Source organism: Hemitrygon akajei, chromosome 1, assembly GCF_048418815.1.
Source record: "Hemitrygon akajei chromosome 1, sHemAka1.3, whole genome shotgun sequence".
NCBI classification, from domain to species: domain Eukaryota; kingdom Metazoa; phylum Chordata; class Chondrichthyes; order Myliobatiformes; family Dasyatidae; genus Hemitrygon; species Hemitrygon akajei.
The window spans coordinates 52,084,666-52,104,528 of NC_133124.1; the positions used below are offsets into that span (position 1 = coordinate 52,084,666).

The 19,863-nt window shown below is 39.7% G+C and overlaps 1 protein-coding gene and 1 long non-coding RNA gene across 4 annotated transcripts in view; one reads left to right on the plus strand and one right to left on the minus strand.

Moving 5' to 3' along the window:
* Positions 1 to 3,644: 3,644 nt before the first annotated feature.
* On the minus strand, positions 3,645 to 8,641 carry LOC140726595 (uncharacterized). The gene is made up of 3 exons (XR_012098675.1): positions 7,414 to 8,641; positions 7,197 to 7,263; positions 3,645 to 6,235 (listed from the first exon to the last, which is right to left on the minus strand). It is a non-coding gene; the product is annotated as an uncharacterized lncRNA (long non-coding RNA).
* klhl14 (kelch-like family member 14) overlaps positions 6,277 to 19,863 on the plus strand; it is a 149,276-nt gene continuing 135,689 nt past the window's right edge. Inside the window, exons 1-2 of one of the 3 annotated variants that reach the window (XM_073043168.1) lie at positions 6,277 to 6,782; positions 7,484 to 8,356. In XM_073043168.1, coding sequence (XP_072899269.1) covers positions 7,506 to 8,356 — 851 coding nt within the window. In that variant the 5' untranslated portion in view covers positions 6,277 to 6,782; positions 7,484 to 7,505. Of the gene's footprint in view, positions 6,783 to 7,433; positions 8,357 to 19,863 lie in introns of those variants that run through there. The other 2 variants (XM_073043151.1, XM_073043160.1) reach the window with 2 other exon arrangements.

Consider the following 19,863-nt stretch of genomic DNA (forward strand, 5'->3'; position numbering starts at 1 on the left):
ACACAAATAAAATTGAACACAATTGATGCAGAAATGTTGTTGTCATCTCACTGAGCTCCATTCATTTGAATTGCATTTGCAAGCTACTCTGAACGTGCTGCACAAATGTCCTATCGGCATAAGGAAAGAAAAAAAAGAAAAAAATGAACATTTCCACAGCCTCGTAGCATTATCCTAAGAGAACTCTGTAAGTTTATTCTCTTAACTGCAGGCCAACACATCTAAAATTATTTTCATGACCTCAACCTGCCGCGAAGCCGGTGAGGTGCTATAGAAATGTAGTCGGCATTTCACTGGTGACTACTGATTCCCAGCAATGCTGTTAATTTGCCAGTTTACACAACAAAATGAGATATTGACCTGATAATCAGTTGTAGTCATGTTCACTGAGAATTAATATTGACCAGAGAATATGGGAACTCTCCTGCTTTTCAGAATAGTGTAATGATAATTTTTTTATTAAAGTGATTTAATGTCACTTCTGGAAGAAAGCATCATTCTAAAGATAAGTTCACTAAATTGCCAGTTATTTGTAACACACAAAAAATGTGAAATTATTCTAATTGGTCATAATCTTAATTTCTTTTCATAAAATGCAAAGTAAGGTCCGTGCTTTCTTTGACTTCCTTGCTATTGGGAAAAATTACATTTCAGAGACTGGCCATTCAACTTTGGAACTTAATCCATGCATAACCAAGATGACAAAAACAGTCCATTGTGGAAATTTTCTCTGCTGGAACTAATGAGCATAAAGATCCATTTCTTAGGATGGGTTCATCAAGCTCCTCAGAAACTATGTGCAACCCACAGTAAGGCATTAAAAGGATGAAAAATAATCTTGTAAACCAAGAGATTACTGGTAGTGATATTAGCTAATAAACATTTTACATGTTTGTATGACATTCTACCATCCATTATTTTAATGCAGCAATGAACTCCATTAATTTTTTTATATGGTACATTATTGCTAAAGTAGCAGGCAAATAAATGTCACATGAATATGTTAAGCCTTTGGCCGCTAATGCTACTAAAAATAATTTCTAAGCCATAGACTTCAAAGTCTGAAGAGATATGACCCTCTCTAAATGGGTCAGTAACTTGTGCTGAAAACCAACGTGACGCTTCATCCATTTCAAAAGACAATGCAAGTGGTAGAATTTGTACCAACGCTGCTTGCGATTTGTTACGCATGATGGACAAAGGGACCTAAAGCTGGCTGCTAAGTACCAGTGCTTATAGAATTACAAGTAGACCAGTAGTACACAGGTACCATAACCAAATCTCGACAATTTTACCCCAACATCACTCAGATTCCAGTCTTCTCAATATTTCCAAAGGATAATTTACATTCTCAGTTAAGATTCACAGCCCTGTTAATGGTGTTTTCCCTCATTTCCCTTTTATATGACCTTGTAGAACTTATGTTTTCTTCATTCCAGTGAAATGTAAAGAGAAAGAACCTGAATGAAAGCAATATCAGTAATATGTCTGTTTTCTCAATGCTGAATTCTATCAACTAAATATCATTGTGAAGATGAGTTTTGGAATGGGTGGATTCTCCCAACATAGCTCTGAATTTGGCAGGTTTAGCAAAGATTAGTTAGATCTTCATAGATAGAATCTCTAGTTGGTGATATTATACATCAGCTGGAGATATTACAGAATGATTTTATTCTATATATAGAGCTACTTAGTGCACAGAAGATTAAGGAAAGGATCTGTTCAAAATCAAAAAGGCGTTTGATACAGTAAAGCAGGAAAATCTTTTACCAGTGGAAGAATGGTCAGTAATCAAAGAACACAGATTTAAGATAATTGGCAAAACTTTCATGAAACACTAGAATAATGGGCACCACCGTGATCATATCACTTTGGGTCTCTGACATGAGATGTTTATCAGAATGGTTCCAGTGGTAAGGGATTTCAGTTACCAGGACAAACTGGAGAACCTGGAGCCTTTCTCTTTTCAGTGGAGAAGACCATGGAGAGAGGTCCAAGATTATGATGGTATTATCAACCATAGTCAGAGAGAATGTTTGTTAGGGTGGAGATACGTTTCTACCAAAGGAGATGCAAGTCACTCCTTCCTTCCGCTTGACTGCAGTTCACTCTTGGGCAAGGTGTAGTACCTGATTAGTTGCCTGATCACAAAGCCATGGGATCAGTTGGTGGATGGTCATATGAGCAATTGGTGCATATCAAAAGTCCTGTAATGCAAGAATTTTGCCAGGCAGACAATCTCTGAAGAATATTGAGAACAGATGGGGTCACCTGCCTTGTAAAGACACTTTGCAGAAGAAGGAAATGGCAAAACACTTCTGTAGAAAAATTTGCCAAGACCATGATAGCCTATGTCATACGACACAGCACATCATGGTGATGATAAATTAGAGAAAAAGTATCCCATTGGTAGAGGGTTCAAGGACAAGGGGACATAGATTAAAGAGCATTGGCAAGAGGTTTGGAGTTAATGCATAATGTGTGGTGGATTCAGATTTAAGTGTAATTTTCAAAAGGAAATCAATTTAATATTTGAAGTGAAAAAAATAACTGGGAAATAATGGAGTAAAGGATCGAGTGAAACGCTCTACATGAGACCTTATGGACTGATGGTTTCCTTCAGCACTGTAGCAATTCAATGATTCTATAATCCTATATATAAAATCCTATTTTTAATGTTAAAAATTATTTAAAATGCAGTAATTGAAAATTTAAAATAGCTAGAAATTAAAGTAGCCAAATATTTCTACTCTGAATTTTGATTAAATCAATTGAGAGTCTAGAAGTTTACAAAATAGGATTCTTTCTTTTAAATAACAATAAGATTATATGTGAGCAAGGAATTAGATAGGATTATGAGGCTTGGGTAAGAGGCAAGCTGGTGATTTGCAGTTTCTCTCACCACTTCACCTCTAATTATGGCTGTTCAAATACCACGACCTTCCCAATCTTTAGACCAGACAAGAGTACTGAATGTAGTATGCAAACTTTATGTCATTTGGATACAACTTCACATAGGAAGGTTTACGAGCAGTATCACGTGCAAATGTAACATCACATATCATGCAGCTGAGAAATAAATTACCAAAAATATGCTTTTTAAAATGCCTATCTGATTTTAAAAAATTATGTTTGAGTTTGTCCACTCACTCACCTTGCCATGATTTGCTACTTCAGTATATAATACAGTGTCAGTGCATCAGGTTGTTGGTTTAAAATTCGCTGCCTTGTCTGACAATGTGATCTGTCATGTCTTTGGAAAATTATGTGGGCATCGTCCTTGATTTCCATTACCCAACCCACAAATGGGGGGATGATTGTTTACAAATTCTATATAAGGGTACAAGTATCCTTAAAAGGAGAATTTTGGTTTTCTTATAAAGATTACTTTCTTACATGAACCCAAAACAGAAGGGTAGAAAATGAATTATTTAAGACTGGATGGGCTCTTAAATCGTCATTTGCAACTGCAGTTGTTCAATGTGTGAGCTATGCTTTTCATAGTATGGAGTGATAATATTGTGTAGTAACATTTGCATTTCTGAAGTTCTGTCACCTCTTAGCTTCTTAATAATAAAATCACATTCCCCTTATCATGATCTTGGTTGCATAGCATGTAAGGACTTAGATTTCATCAACCTGAAACAAGTGTAGCATTTGGTATTTAATGACTGGAAGCAGTGAACATGCAACTCATTCATATCAAATGTGATTTTGATGAACCTTTTGGTCACAAGTTTTCTGGTGCAAAAGTATGGGGAGCATTTTAAAAGTCAGTTGTGCGCTTAAGCTATTTGTAATGGTTGTCTGTAAGGTTCTTAAATTCATTTCCCTCTACTGTAAATTGTGTTTAATCATTGCCTCTAAGAGAAACTGACTTCACAGAATTAGATTTCTGAAATCTGTGCCCCAATAGAACTTTACCAAAATATTATATATATTCTGTATAGTGTTTATAAAATGTGACACACTAGGTTCAACACATGATTTAGTAGTGCATTGAACTAATCAAACTTTGTCTATGAGGATGATCCTCTGAAACTTTTGTGGGCTGCAAAAAGAAAATGCACTAAACAGTCACCTTTAAACAATAGAAAGTATTGTGTTTTTCCCGTGGCCTGTCAACCTGGAGAAATTGTAGTGGGGGTGGATGACAAGGGTATCAGAGCCAGGCACATGAAAAGATCAAAGGGGAGAAATGCTGGACCCAGCAAAGAGCTTCCAGTTTTACACAACTCCCCAGGTTAGGAGTGGAGAGGGTGCACTGGTCACTGACAGGTTTTGGAAGAAAAAAAATATCAATGGCAGACTCTCCTCCACTGAATTTTGATTTTGCCTGGTGTTTTGAACGTCTCTGAAAAATAATCTCTATTATCCTGGTGTCACTCAGAGAAAAATACACCATTCCAATTAGTTGGCACAGAGCCTTCTCCGAGTTGAATGCAGAAAGTAAAAATGCCTGGTTGCAAAATTATTAAAAAGAAAAAAAAATCAAATTAAGCTCTCTATCGTTAATGGCAGTGAGCCTTTAACGTACGAATAATTTGAAATTGCCAAAACTATTAAATAAGACAGATCTGTGTTTAAACCACCAATAACATTCTTTTACAGGCACAAGACCCAGAATTTACAGTTGGAACATTTAGAACGATTCGTCACAAGCCACAAATTGAAGAATCTAGGCAGTGGTCTAGAACAGGCAGTCACATTTCCGTGACCATCTGACATCTTCGATTTAGAAAAATAATACTTTGCCTGCAGCATACGTTCCGTGCTAAACCCAATAGGTAAAACTGTGTCTGGGAGATTTCTGGTCTACAACTGTTGATCCAGCCCCAACCCCAATTCATTGTTCGGCTACATGTTTCTTATGCTGATTTAGAAAAATCGAGATATAACGACACCTCACGCAGATCCACATATAATCACCTTGGATAAAGAGTTGCTGAATTGCTAATTTGCTTGAGTTTTTATGTCTGTTTAATATTATCATGGTTCCCGGATTATTTTATTAAATTTCTATCGGCTTGAAGTGGTGTTAACAAACATCTTTGCAAGGCGTTAACACGCCTATGGACCTCCAGCAGGAATCAGAACCTCAGGAAGCCGTTAATCCTATAAATCAGAAACGGACATAGTTGTCTGGCTTCAGACGTTTACTGGGCAAAATAGGGACCGTTTTTAGTTAAGGACTGTGGATCAATAAAGATCAGCTGCGTTGACGAGTTATCCTATATTTTATGCAAAATAGCACAATGTTTACGTGTGTTAAATGAGAAAAAAAAAGCATTTTGCATGTTTTGGCACAAAATACAGGTCTCATCTTATTGGGACTCCAGGTTTCAAATCTCCAATCCATTTATATTGGAACTGCAGTGGATTTTTTTTAAAGTTTCTCTTTTGCGTCTTTAAGTATTCAGCATTAGGCATATGCTAAATACTTCATCAATGGCAATACACCGAAACTAAGTGAATTTGGTTGAACACACTGAAAGGAATGTAATTGCACATCCTAAAACTGCTTTCTTTATTCTGGGGATGTAAACATTACAACTGGTGTCTCTAAAGCAGTGAACCATCAATTTAACACACATGTGCTATATTAATGTCCCATACATTTTGTTGTATTCAGTTCAGCAACGATGAGACGTGCTCTTTGTGTTTCTCCCCTGTACTTGGATACACTATAAAGACAATCTGCTTTATATTAAATGAATATGATAGGAGTGGGATAATAACTTTGCTTTTATGCCGCAATGGTGTTAGTGTAATATAAACTAGACTAATTCATTATAGCAGTGTTAGTCTGACAATGTATGTCATCTGATGCAATTGAAAGAGAAAGTCTTAATAACAAAATGTCAGTATTACCAAGACATTAACAAGACAATCTGATAATTTCCAGCGATCGTAATATCAAGTGGATAATCATTTCTTTGTTTCAATGCATCAACAGTATTAATGGGATAGAATCCGTGCAATTCATTATTGCAGACAGTACAGTGCTGGTTTGTCATCTTATGCAACTGCATAGGCAATAAAATGGTAAGAAAGTTTGTGCCATCATCTGAAGATTGCATTGTTCATCCACCTTCATAAATCCATGCATGTGAAAGATGAGGAGAAAAATATTTTGTGGGACAGAGTCTTTTTTTTCCCTGTGAGATATTCATTCACCCAGAGAGAGAAGCGTGGTCACAGAATTAGCAGTTTCAGCTCAGCTGAAGTCGCTAGGCTGTGAAGGAAAGAGAAATTGACTAATTAGCAATGCGCACTAAAACTTGACGGTTCTTTATAAAGGGGACTGCTTTTCTAAGATGTTTGACTGCGCAGTCATTTACGCACGACAATTTTACAATAGCCTTGAGCCATAATTTTAAAACTCTCTCCAGCATCCAGCCCCTCCATGGTCACTCTTCACTGGCGATGCACGACCGTTTCTCTCCCCAACCGTGGATTTCCTATTACTCTTGTTACGACTCACTGAATCCCAGGCCCAAGGATAATGATGTGTTGTTTCTTGGTAGCATAATTTGTCACACGTACATTTTTTTTGCGAAAGCTGCTCTCAGACTTCTTGCTGTTGCTAATTCTGGAGACAGTATATCAAATGATGAACGACAAAAAAACCTCGCAAGCGTAACTGCTGAAGTTGCAACGCGTGGAGCTTGATCGGATACGGATTTTACTGGGGGATCGAAGCAAAGAAAAAAGGAGAAAAAATAATATAAAAGTGAGGATCCGATCGAAGTGGACGCTAGTTTGCAGCCCAGTGTATACAGGTAAGTTTGTGGCCTCTGCGTTGGTGACGAGTGGGAAACACTGGGGAGATGAGGCTGTGACAGGTGCCTTGGTGAAAAAACAGGAATGTGAGGATCCATGGACAGGAGCTTGCTTAGACAAGGGGCCACTGCTAAATTTAAAGAGGAGATCCGTGCATGTAATATGCACCATGGAAGCTCGGCGGCTTTACTTAGTAAGGCGCTGCTTCCGATTTTTGAAGTTTATTTCTGTTAAGAATCTGACCCCTGACGTCTGTTATTACACCCACTTATAGCAAACAACTACACGGGTCTTTTTGCATTTATCGGTCGTTTTTGCTTTCAACATGCAACTTTAACTATTTCATTTGCGGTCTGCTTAGGCACAAAAAAAAACCCCCAAACCTTGAACGCAAAAGGCCCCGCGATTTGTACCTGATGTGTTTCTTTAATGTTTATTAGGGCAAACATGCAGGGTGACTTCCGTTCGCACAGTGTGCCGCTTAAAACCGAGGAAAGAAAAAGGAGACGTTAGTGCAAGGGCTTAAACCCAGAGAGATTTCGCACCCAACACGCTTCTTTTGTAACAATAATAAAACATTTTCTTTCCCCTTTAATGAAGCTCTGGTCCAAGAAACCTCGCTTTACTTACATCGCAGTGTTTGTCACGGGAATAAAGAATGCCTATGAAATGACTGTGTGAAATGTGTGCCCTTTTTCAGGAGGTGTTCAAAGTTAGATACCATGTCAAGATCTGGTGACAGAACGTCCACCTTCGACCCATCTCATAGTGATAACCTCCTTCACGGCCTCAACCTACTGTGGAGGAAGCAGCTTTTCTGTGATGTGACTCTGACAGCCCAGAGCCAGCAGTTCCATTGCCACAAAGCAGTGCTGGCTTCCTGTTCCCAGTATTTCCGATCGCTTTTCTCTAATAGCCAGTGCAAAGAGAGCACGAACGAATCGGGGAGCCGGACCCCTTCATCCCCGGCCGAGGACATCAGCAGGTCTATCAATAACATCGTCCTGCAGGGCTGCTCGGCCACGGGGGTTTGCCTGGTCTTGGAGTACATCTACACAGCCAACATGACACTGTCTCTCGATACGGTGGAGGACGTGCTCTCGGTCAGCAAGATCCTGCACATCCCCCCTGTCACCAAACTCTGCGTCCAGTTCCTCAACGACCAGATATCGATGCAAAACTACAAGCAGATCTGTCAGATCGCTGCCATCCACGGGCTGGACGAGACCAAGAAGCTGGCCAACAAGTACTTCGTGGAGGACATCCTGCTGTTGAATTTCGAGGAGGTTTGCGCCATGATGGACTCAATGCCGCCACCTGTGGAGTCGGAGCTTGCTCTCTTCCAGATGTCCGTGCTCTGGCTCGAACACGACCGGGAGACTCGCATGCAGTACGCCCCGGACCTGATGAAGCGGCTCCGCTTCGCCCTCATCCCCGCCACCGAGCTGGTCGAGAGGGTGCAGTCGGTCGATTTCATGCGGAGCGACCCGGTCTGCCAGAAACTCCTGCTGGACGCTATGAACTACCACCTCATGCCCTTCAGACAACACTGCCGGCAGAGCGTGGCCAGCAGGTGAGACTGCATGCCTTTCTATCCTCAGTGCGAGGGCTCAGAGACTACACCTCGACAGGGCTGGCTCTGCCTTCCTGTTGGATTTTCCTTACCCTCATCTCAGTGTAACCCGAAGTCTTTAGAATAATAAAAAATAAGCTGTTGTTAATATTTTAAAACCAAAATATATAGTTTAGGGGCAATACTGTTAGACACGAATAACGTCATTAATCACGCCCATAAATTGGCATTGAAGAAATCCTCAACACGGTTAACCTACTTTCTTCTTACAGCAGGTCAATCCGCGCCTTCAGCGCGGGTAGAAGTGACTGTTGAATGTTTTCATTAAGCAATCCATTTCTATAGCAACCCTCACCTAGTAGGAGAGCGGTGGTAGCTGTGGCACGTTTGTGTTAGATTGGGCCCTGCGTGGATTGGGTGTCTCCCACCCCCCCCCCCCCCCTTTTCTCCCCAAAATACTCTCTTCCCAACAAAACAGATAGCTGGGAGATGTTTAACCCGAATGCCACACACCTCTAAACCCGGAGGCACTTGCACCATTTATCCTTTCCTGAAATGACCCATTCTATGATCTCACTTCCATTCTGCAAGTTTTTGCTGGGCAGTTATCAGGGCCTGGATTAACCAACATTTATGGGTTTCCAATCATTGAAATTTTATGGTGTGTTTGGTCTGGCTGTGTGGCATCAGCTCTACCCTGCCCCATGTGGCTTCAGGGAGACTGATACCTTTAGTGAGTATTAGATCTTCTGTGATGATGCCAATAGTTGAGGTTATTTAAGTCTCCAGAATAATAAAAGTAAGACAGAAGGTTTTGAAAGGGGTAAGAATTTAACTTCTGGCAAGATAGAGACAAATTTGATTAGGGAAAAGGTGAATACTGAAGTGGAGGTATTGTATTTAAATGCACACAAAGTATGAAACAAGGTAGATGAGCAGTTGGAATTTGGCAGGTGTGATGTTTAGGGATTACAGGGTTATGGCTGAAAGAAGATCAAAACTGGGAGCTAAACATCCAAGGATAGTTCATAGTTCAAAGTTCAAAGTAAATTCATTATCAAACTGTGTATATCTACAAGGAGTTCATTTTCTTGCAGACATTCACTGTAGAGCAAATAATTACAATGGGATCAATGAAATACATCCTATTGAAGAGACAGGCAAGTGGGCAGAGTGGACGTTGTGGATCTGTTGGTAAAGAAGTAAAATCAGCTCTTTAGCAAGAGGTGGTATAGGATCAGATGGTGTAGAATCCCTGTGAGTGGAGTTAAGAAGCTACAAGGGTAAAAAGACCCTGAGGGGAGTTATGTACAGATCTCTGAGCAGTAGCTAAGATGTGGGCACAAATTATAATGCGATGGGAAAAACATAAAAGAAGGGAGGCTTACAGTGGCCTTGGAGGACTTCAGTCTGTAGGTAGACTGGGAAAATTAAGTTGGTACTGGATCCCAAGGGAAGAAATTTGTAGCATGCCTACAAGATAGCTTTTTACAGCAACATGGTCAAAAGGTATTTCTGGATTTTGCATTGTGCAATTATACAGATTTGATTAGGGAGCTTAAGGTGAAAGAACACTGAGGAGACAGTGACCATAATATGATAGGATTGATCCTGCAGTTTGAGAGAAAGTAGTTAATGTTGGATTCATAATCATTACACTTGAGTAAAGGGGGCTCCAGTGGTAGGAGAGAGAAGCTGGCCAAAGCTCATTGCAAGGTATAACATTAGAGCAGCAATGGCAGGAGCTTCTGGGGGTAATTCAGAAGATGAGGATTGTCTCAATGAAGTATTCTAAAGGGAGGATGAGGCAACTGTAGCTGATAAGGGAAGTCAAAGACAGCATAAAAACGAAAGAGTGAGCATACAATATTTCAAAAATGAATGGGAAGCTACAGGATTCGGAAGCTTTTAAAACCAGCAGAAGACAGCAAAAAAGTTAAGTAAGGGAAGAGAAGATGAAATAGGAAGATAAGCTAGTCAACAGAGTCACAGAACACTACAGCACGGAAACAGGCCTTTCAGCCCATTAAGTCCATGCCAAAAAAATTAATCTGGCTAAACCCATTGACTTGCCCCTGGATCATTGCCCTCCATATCCCTCCCATCCACGTGCCTACCCAAATTTCTCTTAAATGTTGAAATTGACTTCACATCCACCGTTTGTACTGACAGCTTGTTCCACACTCTGACCACCAATTCACCTTTCGGCCTTAAGCCATGACCTCTTTTTGTAGTCTCACCCAGCCTCAATGGAAAAAGCCTGCTTGCATTTACCTTATACTGGGCAAAGTACTGGAGAGTTTAACATCGGTAGCTGAGCGAAGGGCGCTGAGTAGGCTACGGTCAATTATGGATAACTCTGAACATCCTCTACATAGCACCATCCAGAGACAGAGAAGCAGTTTCAGCGACAGGTTACTATCGATGCAATGCTCCTCAGACAGGATGAAGAGGTCAATACTCCCCAATGCCATTAGGCTTTACAATTCTACCGCCAGGACTTAAGAACTTTTTAAAAGCTATTATTAATGCTTTTTGAGATAGTGATTTAGATGCATATCATATTTTTTACTGAGTTAAGTATTGTATGTAATTAGTTTTGCTACAACAAGTGTATGGGACATTGGAAAAAAAGTTGAATTTCCCCATGGGGATGAATAAAGTATCTATCTATCTATCTATCTATCTATCTATCTATCTATCTATCTATCTATCTATCTATCTATCTACTCCTCATAATTTTGTATACCCCTATTAAATCTCCTTTCAATCATCGATGTTCCAAGGAATAAATTCCTAACCTATTCAAATTTCCTTATAACTCAGGTCCTCCAGACCTGCCAACATCCTTGTAAATTTTCTCTGTACTCACTCAAATTTATTTACATCTTTCCTGTAGGTAGGTCACCAAAATTTCACACAATACTCCAAATTAAGCCTCACCAATGTCTTATAAAATTTCAGTATAGCATCCCAACTCCAGATTCCTCTGTTCTACTGCACTCCTCAGTGCTCTACTGCCCATCATGTAAGACCTACCCTGGTTGGTCCTCCCAAAGTGCAACATCTCACACTTGTTGCATTAAATTCTATTTGCCATTTTTTAACCCATTTTTCCAGTTGGTCCAGATCCTGCTGCAAGCTTTGATAATCCTCCTCGCTGTCCGTTTTACCCCAAATCTTGGTGTCATAACCGTATAACCATATGACAATTACAGCACGGAAACAGGCAATCTCAGACCTTCTAGTCTGTGCTGAATGCTTACTCTCACCTAGCCCTACTGACCTGCACTCAGCCCATAACCCTCCATTCCTTTCCTGTCCATATACCTATCCATTTTTTAAAAATGACAATATGCAAATCTGCAAATTTTCTGATCTAGTTTACTACATTGTCATCCAGATTATGGATATACTGCAGATAACAAATAACAATGGATTTAGAACCAATCTCTGTGGCATACCTCAAGTCACAGGCCTCCAGTCTCTCCACTCTCTGGCTTCTCCCACAAAGCTAATGTCTAATCCAAAGTATTATCCCAACTTGAATGCCAAGCAATTGAACCTTCTTGACCAGCCTTATCAATAGCTTTGTGGAAGTCCATGTAGACAATGTCCACTGTCTTGCCTTCATTAACTTTGCTGATAACTTCCTTGAAAAAATCTATAAGATTGATTAGTTGTGACTTACAACACACAAAGCCATGTTGAATATCTCTAATCAATCCCTTTCTATCTAAATATTTATATATTTGGTTCCTTAGAATACCTTCCAATAACTTTTACACTACTGATGTCAGGCTCATCAGCCTAGAATTTTCTGACTTATTCTTAGAGCCTTTCCTAAACAACAGAACAACATTAGCTATCCTCCAATTTTCCAGCTCCTCACCTGTGGCTAAGGATATTTTAAATATCCTACTATGGCCTTTGCACTTGCCTTCCATGGGATCTGAGGGAACATCTTGTCAGGCCCTGGGGATTTATGCACCCTAATTGGTCCATGACCTTGCTGCTACTTTCCCCCACTCCTATAGATCAAGTGTCCATCTCCTGAGTAAATGCAGATGCAAAAAATCCATTTAAGATCTCCCCCATCTCTTTCGGCTTTTGGCTTTAATATAAAAGAGGATACTAAACGCAAAAATACAACTGCAGATGCTGTGGATCAAAGAATACGTACTACGAGGAACACTCTGTTGGGTCTTTACCCTTTAAAAAAAAAAGAATACGTACACAACGCTGGAAGAACCCAGCAGGTCAGGCAGCATCCGTGAGAAAAGAGTAGCCAACGTTTTGGGCCAAGACCCTTCATCAGGAATGGGGGGGGGGGGGGTGGGGAAGAGAGGGCCAAAGCCCAGTAATAGAGATAGGGGAGGGGGTAGGGCCTAGAGGCGCCAGATGGAAAACCAATCAGAGGAAAGATAAAGGGGGGAGGGGGAGGGGATAAGCATGAAAGAACTGTAGAGATAAAGAAGCAGAACGTTGAAAGTGGAGAGAGGCAGAGAGGGACCTGGGGTAGGGGAAGGGGGAGGGGGAGGGAATTAGCGGAAATTGGAGAAATCAATGTTCATACCACCAGGCTGGAGGCTATCCAGACAATAGATGAGGTGTTGCTCCTCCAACCTGAGTTTGGCCTCATTATGGCTGTAGAGGAGGCCATGTATGGACATATCTAGATGTAGAGAGTAAAAGAGAGCTAAGAATGAACATTGGACTGTCTAAAATGATGTTGGAAAAGTGATAGTGGGGAACAAAGAAATGACAAATGAACTATGGTAAATAAGTACTTTATGTCAGTCCTTACTATGGATGACATCATCAACATGCCATAAATTTGTGAGTTTTAGTGGGTAGACGTGAGTGCAGACACTACTATTAAAGAGAAGGTGCTTGGGAAGCTGGAAGGTCTAAAGAGAATGGCTGACAGGGAGGAGGCAGTGAGTGGGAATAAAAGGGGGGTTTCTGGTTGGCTGCTGGTGACTAATGGTGTTCCTCAGGGGTCAGTATTGGAACTACTACTTTTCTCATTGTTTACCAATGATCTAGATAATGGAATCGATGACTTTGTAACTAAATTTGCAGATGATTCAAAGATAGGTGGAGGGTAAGGTAGTGCTGAGGAAGCAATGCAATTGCAGCAGAGCTTAGACAAATTGGAAGAATGGGCAAATAAGTGGCAGATGGAATACCGTGTTTGGAAACGTATGACAATGCATTTTGGTAAAAGGAACAATAGTGCAGACTATTATCTAAATGGGGAGAAAATTCAAACTTCAGAGGTGCAGAGGGACTTAGGAGGCCTTCTGCAAGACTCCCAGAAGGTTAATTTACAGGTTGAGTCTGTGCTAAAGAAAGCAAATGCAATGTTGGCATTTATTTCAAGGGGAATAAAATATAAAAGGAAGGAGATAATGCTGAGCCTTTATAAGACACTAGTCAAGTCGCACTTAAAGTATTATCAGTAGTTTTGGGACCCATATCTCAGAAAGGATGTGTTGTCATTGGAGAGAGTACACAGGAAGTTCATGAAGATGCTTCCATGAATGAAGGGGTTAACATATAAGGAGCATTTGGGCCTGTACTCACTGGAATTTAGAAGAATGCAGGGGTGGGATTCTCATTGAAACCTATCAAATGTTGAAAGGACAAGATAAGGAAGATGTGGAGAGGATGTTTCATATGGCTGGGGTATCCAGAACTAGAGGGCACAGCCTCAAAATTGAGGGGTGACCTTTTAGAACAGAGGCAAGGATAAATTTCTTTATTCAGAGAGTAGTAAATTTGTCGAATGCTCTGCCACAGACTGCGGTGAAGGCTCAGTCCGTGGGTATATTTACAGTGGAAGTTGATAGTTTCCTGATTGGTCAGGGCATCAAAGGATATGGTGAGAAGGCAGGTGTAAAGGGTTGAGTGGGATCTGGGATCAGCCATGATGGAATGGCAGAGCAGACTCAATGGGCTGAATGGCCTTATTCTGTTCCTGTGTTTTATGGTCTTAAGATCGAAGTTGGATAAGTTCCCTGGACTGGAATAGACTACATTACAGAGTTCTGAAGAGATTGGGGAGGTATTGTAATGATATTTCAACAATCACTAGAGTAAGGAATGGTTCCAGAGAACTGTAACATCAGAGATGCCACTTCGCTCTTTAAGGAGAGAGGAGGCAAAAGACAGGAAATTATAGGCTGATTTCAGTGGTCAACAGATGTTAGGAGTGTATTATTAAGGATGAACTTTTGGAGTATATGGAAGCACGTGATAAAATAGGCATGGTTTCCTTAAGGGGAGATCTTGCTTGATAAATCTGTTTGAATTCTTTGAGGAGGTAACAAGCGGGATAGACAAATGAGAGTCGGTGGATGGTGTATACTGTACTTAGATTTTCAGAAGACCTTTGACAAGGTTCTAGATGTGAGGTTGCTAAACAAGATGGGAGCTTATGCTATTACAGGAAAGGTACTAGTATAGATAGAAGATTTACTGACTAGGAGAAGGCAGATAATGGGAATAAAGGGGGCCTTTCTAGTCGGCTGCCAGAGAGTAGTGGTGTTCTGCAGGGCTTGGCGTTTGGTCTGCTCTATTTCGCGTTAAATATTATTGATCTGGATGATGGAATTGATGGCTTTCTGACCAAGTTTGCGGAGGTTTCAAAGATAGGTGGAGGAGGAGGTCATGTTGAGAAAGCAGTGACTCTGCAGAGGCCTTAAACAGGTTGAGAGAATGCACAAAGAAGTGACAGATGGAAAACTGTGTAGGAAAGTGTATGGTCATGCATTTTGGAGGAAAGAATAAAGGCATAGTCTATTTTCTACATGAAGAGAGAATTAACAAAAAATAGAGGTGCAAAGGGACTTGGGCATCCTAGTGCAGAATTCCCTAAAGGTTAACTTGCTGATTGTCTTGGTGGTAAGGAAGACAAATGCAAATTTATCATTCCTTTTTAAGGACTAGAATATAAAAACATGGATGCAACGCTGATAGCTTATAAAGCAGATTACATTTGAAGGATTGTGAACAGGTTTCTAGGGAAGCAGGTGCTAGCATTGAAGAGGATTGGGGGAACTTTGTGAGACTAATCCTGGGAATGTTTGAAGAGCATTTGATGACTCTGGGCTTGTATTCACAAGAGTTTATGATGCGGGGGATCTCACTGAAAACTACCAAATATGGAAAGGCCTGGATAGAGTAGATGTGGGGAGGATGCTTCCAGTAATGGGAGAGTGTAGGACCAGAGGGGAGAGTCTCAGAATAAAAGAGTGTTGTTTTAGAACAGGGGAATTTCTTTAGCCAGAGTGTGGTGAATCTGTGGAATTCATTGCCACAAATGGTTGTGGAGGCCAAGTCATTGGGCGTACTTACTACAAGATAATAAGGTGAAAGGGAAAAATAAATCAGCTGTGATTGAATGGTGGAGCAGACTAAATGGGCCAAATGGCCTAATTCTGTTCTTTTATCTTATGGCCTTATTAATTTTCACAACATGTGCTGTATCAATTGCTGAAATGCATGCTACTGTCCCCAGATATAGATCAGCACATACTTTGCATTAATTTTTAGTACTCAATCAGTGGTAGTTTGCATTTCATTATTGATTTTATGTGCAGTGTTTTCTGTGACTCAGCATCAAAACATTTGACTAGATGCAGAATAGCGAAGGGTTATGAAGTTCAATCGTAATCTATCTGGGTGGCATGAAGTGTATTGCCCAAGAAGACTGATAGCAGTGTAATGTGGCATTCCAGTAAAAGCACACAACGTCATGTGGTGCTGTGAATATTAGCCTTTTACCTGCAGCATTCTTCTGTTACTACACTGGATGAATTCATACTTATGAACATAATTTGAAGCACTAGAAGTAAGATAAAAGAATAATGTGTCTGACAGTAGACTTACTTTTTGTAAATATTCGTCAATTACTTGTGTCTTGTAGTAATTTCTATTTTATCATTATCACTTAATATAAACATCTCATAATTTTATCCTTACCATATAGTTTCATTCAGATAATTATTACAAAAAGGTCCATGCAACTGACTAGAGCATAGTAAAATGGAAAGTGATAGGAGAGTTACCTGACACAATTCCGTTTTGAATGTAGCCTTCAGACTTTTGGCATGCAGTATCCTATTAAATAACAATTTGTTTTAAAATATTTTAACTTGAAACATAAGTTACCATTTTCTTCATTTTGTCATCTCGGTGACTATGAATTATCAAATCATTCTGAAGTCAAACTTGGCAGTACGATGAATTAATGAGTTGTCGTAAAAAGAAGAAATGTTTACCTTCACCTCAGTCTAGCTCATTGTACAGTATTTGACATCCCAACTTTTTGAGAATCAGAGAATTTTAAGTACTTTAAATGGCAATGAGTCCATTGAGATATTACCATGGTGATGCATCCAAAGAAAGGGGAACTGGAGAAGAAGCAGAAGACATGGAAGTGTAGGATGAGAACGTTGGAATATAAAAGGGTAAGATTCTGCAGAATATAGTTTTGCACATCCTGGGCCATGGCACAGTGAGGGCTGTTGTATGAAGGATAGATACGCAGGGAAGGAGGAAAAGTCAGGGTAAAAGTCATTTCCAGACTATTGTCATGAAGTTCCCCATCAATACCAATCTTACAGACATGGGATCACGCCTGCAGTTGTGCTGTGAACCCCAGACAGTACATATCACAGGGAAATCAGAAGAATCAACAAGGAGGGAGATATTTTACAGATCCTTAAAAGAAAAGCAATCTAATAACAATAATCACTATGGTAACTCTTCGTTTCCCAAGTGCACACGTGTCTTCTGGTTCATTATTACAAAATCACATGGGCAATAGTGTTATGTTCAGTAGTCTCAAAACTGTGATAACTACCCGCAGAGATGATAAGACACAATTTTCCCACAGGTAGTTATTGCAAAACTCTTCAGCATTGCATGACACATTGCAGAGCATTTCCTAACAGTCATACTTTATTGATAGCAGTTTTGTATATTGTAGTACATATTTCTAAAAATGACATATACTATGGAACTAAACTAAAATAATGATGATGTAGTAATATGAATATCACCTAACGGAAACTACATATTTTGGTTTAATTTTTTTTAGAATGCCACAAAATTAAATTAAGTTTAGTTCCATTTGGTGAGATGTTTCCTTTTCACATTCCTATCAGAAAATTTTGTCAGATTTGTGGTATTAATTATTCACCATTGGAATATTACGGCTAGGTGCACTTAGACATAACCTTTTTTATGGAATTAGCTTGTTATCATGCAAACTCGGACTGATTTAACCAAGATTTAATGTAAAGTTAAAAGCCACTTAGGTGCACATTGCTGAGATCATATATTCAAACTGTTAAATTAACTTTTAATAATAATATTAAGAAAAGTTGCTTAATTCTTGCTGTGCTCAGAAGATTGTGTGTACTTCTGTCACTCAAAGTCAAAGTTTTTAGAAAGCTAGGGATTAAAATCATAGATATCATAAATTCAAGTACAACACCAGAGTCCATTCATGATTTCATTAAAAAGGATCCACCTAATTTAATTCCAGATTCTAATAGCCCAGCAGGTCATCGGTCTTCAAGTGTACTTCTATATATGCTTAACTGTGAAAAGCATTTCTATCACCCTTTAAGGCTGTGCATTCCAGACCCTCTGGGTGAAATTTGCTTCCCTTATTTTACTTCTAATCCTTCAGAAAAATAAACCTTAAATATATTGACTGTGTTTCTGCAAAAATCAGGATCTATAAATTTTGGAGGATCTTGTTTATCTAACCACTTCATAATTTTATGCACCACAGTTAAGTCATCCTCAGTTTCTTCAGTTTAGGTTTATGCAGTCTTTCATCATATTTACAAATTTCCAGCCTTGGCAACATTCTTGTAAAATTTTCTCAGCTTCTCCAGTTCAATTACATCTTTCCTGTAATGGGTGATAAGAAAGCATCATCAAAAATGTGTGCACTTAAACTACATTTAATAACTTAAGGTTCAGTTCCACAGACCATAGGTTTTAGGTATTTATCCATTGTTAATCTTATAAAATCAGTGTAATTTTGCATGATAATCAGCTAATCCCGCCAAAAGGTGAATTTGACAGAGAAATGTACATATGCTCCATTCCGTAAAAATGTCTAATAATTCTCATAAACCATTGCCGGTGTTAATCTATGATTATGACTGGAAAGCAGCTCTCTAATGACACCACATATACTCATTCTGTTACCTGTGACAGAAAGACGGACCACATCCTCTGGCTGCCAGTCCTCCCCTTCCCACACCGCTTTATTCAACAGTACGCTTGACTCTCACAGCAGAGAGGCAAAACCCCAAACTTTGCTCCCCTAAACACAGAATCCTTCAAACCTGTTGCACTCGTTCTCCACCCCTCCCTCTGTTGTTGAGACAGCCGTCATGTTGTGGATTTGACTGGTTACGTAACCCAGAAGATTCCCTTCCTCATCAGTGTGCAGAGACAGAGTAGTGAGAATGGAGTTGCAGGGGTCCTGAAATATCTACTTGCTTTCTTTTTTGCCTGTCTGCCAGTCACCAGCCTTCCTGTCTAAGAATTTTTTTTTAAACTGCAGGACGACTCCCCATAAGTGGACCAATGCTGATTGGCTGTTGCTCAGACTCTTGCCAACCAGGCCTCCTCTACATTTGGTTGTTGCAAATACAGGAAGCGGCCTTGTGTCCTCAGCCATCACAAGATGTGAATTCCATGGGCATGGAAAGTCCTGCCATACCTATATTTATAAGTTAAACTCACAAAGCAGAAACTAAGTACTAGAATAATATCCTCTCCCTACATTAAACCCCCCCCCCCCACTTAGCAAAATCCTGTACTTCCTACTTCTGTGGAAGTTATACTTTATGTAATTCCCAGTTGATTTTGAGCATGGTGCTAAAATCCTGGTAGTCTTTATTATAGTCAGTGATGTAGTCTGATCTGGCTATTGTTCGCGATTGCACTTAATAAAAAAAAAGTAATATTTGGCAAATAGGAAAATGCATAACAATGGCAGTGTACAGCAAACTTCTTTTTTGCTACTTCAAAAGAACATATATATTTATACACACACCCAGTGCCTATAAAAAGCATTCACACCCCTTGGAAGTTTTCATGTTTTATTGTTTTACAACATTGAATCACAGTGGATTTAATTTGGCTTTTTTGACACTGATCAACAGAAAAAGACTTCCGTGTCAAAGTGAAAACAGATCTCTACAAAGTGATATGACTATAAAACACAAAAGAATTGATTGCATAAGTATTCATCATCTTCAAGTCAGTGTTTGGTAGATGCACCTTTGGCAGCAACTACAGTCTTAAGTCTGTTTGGACAGGTCTCCATCAGCTTTGCACATCTGGACACTGCAATTTTTCCCCATTCTTCTTCACAAAATTGCTCAAGCTTTGTCAGATTGCATGGGGATCATGAGGAAATAGGTCTCTTCAAGTCCAGCTACAAATTCTTAATTGGATTGAGGTCTGCA